We start from the raw sequence: 10,005 nt of genomic DNA on the forward strand, positions 1-10,005 counted from the left end.
CAGACAGACTTGTGGATGATGGATGGATGATGATGTCACATTGCTGAATCTTGAATTTGAATTATTGCAACCACCAGTAACAAGCTCTCTGACATGAGCTTTACTGTGTATTTGTCATATCGTTTGGTGCAACAGAAACAGGACATTTGTTCATAATTGAGTCTTTGTTATCTACTTTTTAGGAGGGGTATACTTTGCTCTTTTACTTTCATAGCTGCTCATGTTGCAGATGTTTTGCACAAGTCCAAATGTCCTTCACTGACTGCCACTCTTCAGTCCCAACTCTTAATTCCAATGGTCACATGTCAACGTGTTGAATTCACAGACTATATAAAAGAAGAAGACGTAGCCACCGTCATGTCACACACTTGTTTGTGGTGTACTGCTTTGAAGCACTTTGGTTTTTTGGTTTGGAGCCAGAAGTAACCATATTTGGACAAGAGGGTGGAGCTGCGGAGGAGTGAGGGATGATCTGATCGATGAGCTAGCAACCTGTCAATCAAGGTAGCCCCGCCCTAAATTATACCGTCTGATTTTACATTCTACATGGGCCACATTAACTAAAGTCAACATCATCGCTGAAATGGAAAAGACTGAAACCTAGAGACTCGAGACCAGAAACTCATCAGGGAAACTCGTTTTACTGAGCTATTATAAATTCAGAAGTCGGCTTCAAATTGTTCTCATTGTTGAAGTGTCGTTTTCTGCAACTAGTGGATCCGGCCCCCTACTGGCCGCTACGAGAAAAAGCGGTTTAAATCACTGTTTGATTGTCTTCATGGGGCTGGGCTTGAATAAAGTCCCCTGAAGAACACCTGCATTCTCAACACTGGTGGAGGGAAAGCTTTTATCTGTTGAGAGAGAAGACAGCATTAAAACCTTTTCAGACATGGAATACATAGCATTCCTGACCACCAAAGTTGTTTTTTTTTGCCCATTTAGAACTTCTATATCAGTGGTTCCTGTGGTGTAAAGTCTCATGTTTTATGGTTAGGGTAACATCACATTTGTATTGCCTTTCTTCATCATCTGTGATGTGAAAACAACAGTCAGAGAAAGTAAAGAGTGCGTCTTGTCTCAGTTATAAAATCCCAGCTCACCACAGAGCGTCTCTGCTGCCAGGCTGCGACAGCGCTTTCAGCCCCAGAGTCAATCACAGAGGAAGGTAGTAGAGGTTGGACCACCGTCTGGTTCAAAAGTGGTTTAGCCGACTTCACTGACACTGGAGCAGAGAGCGTTGGAGCAGCCACTGCCCAGCGTGCCGCCCTCGGTTAACTACCATTCTTCTCCGCTTCCATCACAGTTAGTTTTGTGATTTGTGGTCATTTTAAAACCTAAAACATGCTGTCGCTCCTCCTTCACTGAGAGTAAGCCGGCTGGCGTATGATCATTTTGTGAATACATTTGTTCATTGGAGAGCCCAGTGTGTGGGAGGCGTCTTACTTTGTTGTGCACAAGTTGTAAGTCTGTATGAGATTTTTAATATAATGCTTTTTTTTTTTTTTTTGGAGCGCTGATGCTACACTTTATCTCTTGAATGTATCTTTGTTTCTTGTCTTTTCTTTTCTGTGATGCTGCAAATGGAGCTGCTGCCAAGAAAGAAAAAGTTCAGACTTGATCTCACAATAACGTATTAGCAGGTTCAAATGCAGTTAAGGCATATGATGATGATGTTTGTAGCTAGTAAGTGCCACGATAGTCTCTCTCTTTCACTTGTGGATTTATGATTTCCTTCTTGCCACTGACACACAGTTCAAATTTTCAGAAATTCCCGTCCCACCTGGTAGACATCTTCTCTGCAGCCAAGTGTGACTCAGCTGGAGGGCCAGGGACGCATTGGAGCGCTGGTGCTGTCCTGCCAGGCCCAGGTGCAAAGGTCCACAGTCTGTCTGGTAGTCCTCCAGCTCTGGACACGCCCACAGAGGACACTGCAACAACAGGTCAGACTGTGTTACATCAAAGTGAGATTTCAACAAGACTTTACATTTCACTGAGCAATATCTGACTTAAACACACTGCATCAGTCTGAGTGGTTACTTACCTTTATCTCTTTGGCTCTGTCCCTGAGCACAACCATCGCATCTTTTGGCTGTTTGACTGTGAAGGCAGGAACCCCTGGCTGAAAACATACAGCTGTGAGATGGCAGAGCAGTGGAGAAGCAAATACTGTACAACCAGTTAGTCAAAATCTAATTCATAAATAGTTTTATTTGAAAGGACTCCCATGTAAGAAGTAATTATTCACCTTGAAAATAACAAAAAACAAATAACTCCCCCTTTTCCAGTGCTTTCAAACACACAATCTTTATCAGTGGATAAATTCAAAATCAATCCAAAATTTAACATGTCCATCTCTATGACAACAATGGGCGGCTGTGGCTCAGAGGAAGAGCGGGTTGTCCACTAATCGGAAGGTTGTTTGTTTGATCCCTGGCTCCTCCTGCCACATGTCGAAGTATCATGAGCTAGATACTGAACCCCAAATTGCTCCTGATGCTGTGCATCGGTGTGTGAATGTGTATGAATGTGTGTGAAAGGGTGAATGTGGCACGTAGCGCTTTGAGTGGTCGGCTATACAAGTACAGGTCCATTTACCATTCCATTTACAGCCCTGAAACACACTTCACTGACTTACTAGCATATATACATATTAACACACATAGCGATAACAATAACATAACACGTNNTTTTTTTTTTTTTTTAATAAATGGTCTTATTACTTGTGATATTTAGTCCAATCACAATGCCATGTTACTGATGTGTACAGCCAACATACCTTGAAGATGCCCCCTTTTTGCCAGGCGATCTTTTCAATGGTGTCTCCAAGGATCTGAGTGTGATCTATGCCCAGAGAGGAGATACCACACACCCACGGCTTCCTGTTGACAAACAAACCACAGCGGCATAATATTAAAATACTGATAAGGCTGTAAACAAAACTTTATAGAACAACAGTACAACAGTACACTTCAAGTACAGAGGAACAGTAACCTGGTTTACACAAGTGCAATTTAAAAAAGGCACATATTACCTTAATTAAGGCAATACGCTTCTGAAAAGTTCTGAAAAAGCCTTTCCCACTAATTATGATCATAGTTGAAACATGGCATGTGTGTAAAAGCGCTTTTGAGTGATTGGAAGACTAGAAAGGCGCTATACAAGTACAGGTCCATTACCATTACCATTAGGATTTTATTGTAGTACTGTTGTACTTATTATTATTGCAGGTTCATTTTAATTCAGGACAAAAGTGAAGTTACAGCCTTAAAACTTATACTTCTTGCCAAAAGACATGGACATTAGACACACACCAGAACACAGAGAGGGGAACATGTGGATTTATTTAGCCTTCATCTGACTCTCAATCAGAAAACACATGGAGAGCAAAACTGCCTGCAACAGTGAGGGTTCTGTACACTCAGCCGCCTGTGAGTGTTCTCAGCTCTATGATAAAGTTTGATCAAATCTGAATCAATCACCTGTTATAGTGGCACTACAGCAGTCTTTTATTGGGTCCAAAACTTTATCAAGTTGTGCCTGTATCAAGGTGACATCAGTACTGCACAACCTAACTGAAGTAATTTAATAAAAAATGGATTACAAGTCTGAATCACATTTGTGATTAAGAATGAAAAAATCGAATTGTACTGAGTGAGTCAGTCTCAACAGTCTCGACAGCAGCTTTATGAATGAGTCTTACCTTATAATGTTGGTGCAGTCATACGCTCCACCAATCCCCACTTCAATTACAGCTAAATCCACCTAGACAAAGAGCAGAGCTGATCATTCACCATTTACCTAATAAAACTTATTGCTCTAAACTGGATCAGTCTGCCCATCCAGCACACTGATCCAGAGCAAGGCATCTCAAACACTGCATTACCCCAGAGTATTGTTAAAACAAACCGAGGGGCAATAATATTAAAAACCTTGATAAGGCTGTAAACAAACTTTATAGAACCAAACCGTACAACCAGTACACTTCCAAGTTTACAGGGGAACGTTAACCCGGTTTACACAAGTGCAATTAAAGCACATACTTAAATTACATACGCTTCTGAAAAGTTCTGAAAAGCCTTTCCCACTAATTATAGATTTCATTAGTTGGAACATGGAATGTGGTAAAAGCGGCTCTTGAGTGATTGGAAGACTAAGAAGGGTTAACATAACAGCATTACATTACATTAGGATTTTATGTAGTAACTTGTTGTACTTATTATTATTGCAGGTCATTTAATTCAGAACAAAGTGAGACAGGCTTAACTTACTTCTGCAAAGACAATGGGAACCTTAGACACAACACCGAAAAACAACAAGGGAAGAGGAACATTGTTGGATTATTTAAGCCTTCATTGGGACTTTCAATTCAGAAAAACACATGGAGAGCAAAAACTGCCTGAAACAGTGAGGTCTGGTACACTCAAGCCGCCTGTGAGTCTCAAGCTTTGATAAGTTTGGATTTCCAAATCTGATATCACCGTTATAGTGAACAGGGCAGGGTTTTATTGGGTCAACTTATTCAAAGTTTGCTGTTCATAGGGAATTCAGTACTGACACCAACTTGAAGTAATAATTAAAATGTATTAAAGTTGATCAATTTTGTGATTAAGAATGAAAAATCGGATTGTACGAGTTGGGTCAGGTCTCCAACAGTCTCGGGACAGGGGCGCTTTATGAATTTAAGTCTTAGCTTATTAATGTTGTGTTGGCCCAGTCATTACTTTTCCCACCCCCAATCCACTTCAAATACATCTAAAATCCACCTATACCAATTATCAAAATAGTTCTGGATCATTCACCCCTTTAACTAATAAAACCTTATTTCCTAAACTTTTTATCAATTTTCTTTTTTTTCCCATCCAGCACAAAACTTTTTCCCAATAAATTTCAATTCATCTCAAACACTTCATTACCAATATTTAACCCAGATCCTTTTCTTTTTATATTTTATATTTTTCAAATTCTGATTGCATTTTTATTTTCCCCAATTCTAACTTAAAACCTTTCTCAATTCACAATTTCAATTTAACTTTCATAACTCATTTAAACTAATTTTTTTAATATTTCCAACATTACCAATAAAATATTTACTTCTTCCCACAATTTCCCTTTAACCCCTTTTTATATCTTTCTATATTATTAAAAATTTGAATTAAACTTTTTCTTAATTTGCCTAAAATTTACTCAGCATTTCTCTATCATGTTACACATGAACTTTTAAACATTAACTTTTCAACCCCAAATTTCTTTTTTTAATACAATAATTATTACCTATTGTCTTCTTCCATCTAATTCATTTTTCTTAATTCATTTCACTCTTTCTTAATCTTACCTTTTCCTTAAATTTAAAACCACATTGTTTTTATTTCCAAAATGATTTTTAAATTTAATCTTTTAATTATTTCTATCTTCCTTCCTTACTTCTATTATACAAATACAATTTAAAACCAAAAATTTAAACAATTTTCAATTCAAATTTCTCTTTCAAATATTTCAATTCCCAAATTAATATAACCACCTATATAAACAAACAAATTAATCCATTTTATTTTCTTAATTATCAATCTTAAATTTTATTCTTCAAGTTCATTATTTCTCAAATTTATCCACTTCCATTTTAACATTACTAAATTAAAAAAAGAAAAAACAATCCCATCATTTTTTTTGTTCCCACAAAAACAATTTTTTTGTCCATTCCAATTTTGACTCAAACTTCCTTCTTTTTTAATTCTTGTTAACTTTTACCTATTCACTTTCAGCATGATTGTTTTTCCATTTTCCTTATCTACCATTTAGTTTCTATTTTTATTTTTTTCTTTTCAATTTACAACCTTTTGTGTTTCAACTTTATTTTCATACACATCTCATTGTTTGACTTTTTTTATTACAAAAACATTTTTTACCACATTTTTTCATTTTATATTTAAATATTATCCAAATATCATTCACTTATTTCAAATATTTATTCTATTTTTTAAAAAATAAACACAGAATTAAAATTTTTCTTTTTTTAAATCATACATCTCTTTTCTTTTACATTTTTAACCTACCCCTTATTTTAAAATCCTTCTAAAACCCTTCCATAATTATTTTATTTAATTTAATCTCTTCCATTCTTTTTCCTTATTCTAAATTCCTCTTCCTTGTTATTTTTTGTCCCAATTTTAACTTTAAACAAACCAATTTAAACTTAAACAATTTTATCCAACTTTCAACTTTCCAAATTATTAATTTCCAAAACAAAATACCACATCAAATTTCATTAATAAACAAAATATTATTATTAACTACCTTTTCATTCTCAATATTTCTTTTACAATCCACACTTTTCTTTTACCAAAAACTTATTTATATAAATATTTATATTATATTACTAACATTAATTAAACAATTTCCTTTTATATTTATATAATATTTTATTACCATTCTTTATTATTTTTCAAAACAACCTTATTTTAAAAAAAATTAAAACAAAATTTAACAGTAATTTCATACCCAATCATTTTATTATTTCTTCATATTCTAAGTTCCATTTTTTAACCATATAATTTATTTGTTCTTTAAATTATACCAAATAATTCAATCATTTTTTCATTTATATACCTTTAAATAATAAATTTTTTAAATTTGAAAATCACTTTTTTTATCTTAACATATTATCCATTCTCTTTCCTTCAAATCACCAACTTGTTTACATATATAATTAATTCCAGACAATTTTACAATTCAACATTTTTATTATTAATACTTTTTTTCAATTACATTCTTTATATTAATTTTAATTATTTATTCTTATTTTATTTTTTAAATTTTAATTATTGCAATCTTTCACTTTTTTTTTCTCTCTTTCACAGTCTTCCGAATTTAAATAAACAGTAATCTTTTATTTTTTAAACAATTAATATAATCCATCTTTTCTTATTTACCAATTACCTTTTTTATTATTTCATATTACTTATTTCCTTTCTAAACCCACTCTCATAAATTTAATATTTTTCATTCTTAATCTCATACGAAAAAAAAAAAAAAACATTTAAATTTTCTGTTTCTTTCTCGTTCTTATTCTTAACCATTATTAATCCTCAACCTAATCATTTAAATTAAAAATTCACATAAAACTTTTTCAAAAACAATGTTCTTTTTTATTATAACCATTTTCATATTCTTAAAAATAATACCATTTCTTTATTTTCTCTTAAATTTTTTTTTTCTTTCTTTTATTCAACCCATTTTCTTATTTTCTTCTTTTATTTAATATCTTAATTAAATTGAACATTCTTCTACATTCTATATCTTTTCCAATCCATTTTTTTTTTCAAACTCCAACACTAAAAAAATTTTTCCTTTGTTAAACTTTTCCCATTATTTTTAAAAACCCCAAACAAAAATCATTTATTTTCCCCATCAATCCTTTATCAAAAAACTTTAAATTATCATATTTCTCTTGTTACCTACTTAAAAAATCTTTCTTCTTAATCCATAACTTCCCAATTCTTTCCTTATCAACTTTAATCTAAATTTTTTAACCACCATCTCTAACCTAAACATTTTTTTCCTAACTTTAATTAACTCAACCTTTTAAGACATTTTTTCATGTGAACCTTCTTTCATATTCTTTTGTCAATTAATATCTCAAACAAATATTTTTATAATTTTACAACAACTCTTTAAATCAATACATACATTATAATTTTTAAAAAAAAATAACACATTTACTTTTTCAAAACTTCTAACTCCCAACTAAATAAAAAATAACATACTCTATTTCTCATATTAAAATTAAAACTTTCTTTTTTCTCTAACAACAATTTATTTTTAAATAAACTCAAAAAACAAATTTCCATTTCCCTTCTTTTTTTTGTTCATATCTCTTTTAAATTTTTTCATCTTCTTCCCCTTTATTATTCCAACCTTTTTTATTTTTTTGATTTTTTCATATTTCAATTAAAATATTTTATAAAAAGTATAATTCCTCCTTTCAAATTGAATTTAACATTTTTTTCCATTCTTTAAAATCATTTGTTCATTACTTCCCATTATTTTCCCATTCATAAATTTTATTCCTCTTCCTTCTCTTTTTTTAAAATTAATTACAAATAATTATACATGTAATAATTTTCCATATTTTTCAATTTAATATTTCCAATTTTTTTCATTACTTAAACTATTTCCCTCAATTCCATTCCATATTCTACATACATGTAATTAATACATAATCTCCTTTCTTTTAAATTAATTCCAATCTGTAATCCTTTAACTTTCATTTCTATATTTTCATTCCCATTCATTTTTTAATTCCATTTTACCACTAACATACCTATATTTTCACTAAAATTTTCCTTATTATTTTTTTTCTTCATTCTCTATTTTTCATTTTTTTTCTCCATAAATATTATTTTATTTATTAACTTATTTTCCCTTTATATTTAAATAAAATATAATAATATTATTTTATTTTTATTTTTCTTTTTCACCTTTTTTTTTACATCTTTTCCATTTAATTTCATTAAACTCATATCCAATTTCCAAACTAATCAATTCTTATCCAAAATTAATAAATTCAATTTTCTTACTTTTTTTTTTCCTATCCCAATTCATACTTTAAATTTTATTTTTATAATCATTTATACCTACTTAAACATTTAACTTAATTTCTATATTTTATCACAAATCATTTCTTTTTCCCAATTCTCTTTACTTTCCTTTTTTCCCTTTTCACTAATTATATTTATTATTTTCCATTCCCTCCATTTTTTATTTTAAAAAACAACACACCACACACAACACAAATTTCATACACCACATTTAAAACAAACCATTACACACACATTTAAATAACACACATTAATATTATATACAATACTTTTATCCACATTTTTTACAAACAATTAACCATCTAATTTTCTTAATTTCATTTTTAACCAATTTTCTTTATTTCCCTAACCTACTATATTATTTTACCTCACTTTTTTTATTGTTTGTTATTCATTTAATTTCCTATTTTTCCTTATCTTCATTCTTCTTTTCCCACCTTCTCTTCTAACCTTCCCAATTTCCTTTTCTTCTTTTCTTTATTTTCATAAGATTTCAAAATTCTCTCCAAAAAAATTTAAATATTTAATCTTTCAAAAAATTAAAAAACCCGAACACTCATACAACCATTTAAAACTAACAAAGTGCAGAGTGAGAGGTTTACAAATCTAACACACGAGTTCATTCATCCTTAGCTATCGATTCCATTTCAATACTATTTGCTTTCCTTTCAGTTATAAACATGAAACTTAAATGTTAAAATTTCCATATTAATTTATTTCCTATATTTAATTATTTAAATTTAACTTGTTTTCCATGTAATTTATAGCCGCTTTTATTCTATCACGATCCGCCAATTATTGCGTCTCAACCTTAAAATCTTATTAACATCCAGTCATTAACCCCTTCTTTCCCCTAGCTCCAACCCACCATTGATGTTCTTTTCTCTTTTCCCCTGTACCTCACCTTCCTTCACTTTCATCATTTACACGATTCTTCCAGATGTCGAGTACCGCATTTTCCTCATGAGCAACACACAAGCTGTTGACCTACAAAGGAGAGATCCCCTAAACCTTCAATCCACTCTTCTTCACTCAGTTATTATACAACCAACTTTAAAAGAATGTAACCTTCACGAGACGACGCCCCTTTGGGTGAAACAAGTCCTTAAAATCCTAGGTGCTACCATGCCTAAGACTGCTGCCGTCACATTTAGGCATTAAACAAAGAAAACCCCCAGTTTACAATTTCTTTACTCATTCCAATAAGAGCTATCCACAGCCCGTAAAATGGTACATGGGACTGGGACATCAAATGATGTCTGTCTGTGGCAAATATTAATCAGCGATTAGTTAATGATGCTTACGAGTAAATGATGTGCTGAATTCAGAAAGGGTTTTAGTTAGCTGTTCATACACCTGCCAAACTAATTTGAATCTAAAAACCTTCTCCACAGAAAAAGAGCATTCTGGT

At 31.6% G+C, this 10,005-nt stretch overlaps 1 protein-coding gene across 1 annotated transcript in view; it reads right to left on the reverse strand.

The window, feature by feature from the left end:
• The window catches only part of fpgs (folylpolyglutamate synthase), a 15,875-nt gene that overhangs the window by 4,075 nt on the left and 1,795 nt on the right, over positions 1-10,005 (reverse strand). The window contains exons 3-8 of the mRNA XM_035668248.1: positions 4,269-4,289; positions 3,701-3,762; positions 2,777-2,879; positions 2,042-2,119; positions 1,781-1,928; positions 773-851 (exon numbers count right to left, since the gene is read on the reverse strand). Coding sequence (XP_035524141.1) covers positions 773-851; positions 1,781-1,928; positions 2,042-2,119; positions 2,777-2,879; positions 3,701-3,762; positions 4,269-4,289 — 491 coding nt within the window. The remainder of the gene's footprint in view (positions 1-772; positions 852-1,780; positions 1,929-2,041; positions 2,120-2,776; positions 2,880-3,700; positions 3,763-4,268; positions 4,290-10,005) is intronic.

This window comes from Morone saxatilis, unplaced genomic scaffold (genome assembly GCF_004916995.1).
Source record: "Morone saxatilis isolate NCDOM2014 unplaced genomic scaffold, NCSU_SB_2.0 Contig21, whole genome shotgun sequence".
NCBI classification, from domain to species: domain Eukaryota; kingdom Metazoa; phylum Chordata; class Actinopteri; family Moronidae; genus Morone; species Morone saxatilis.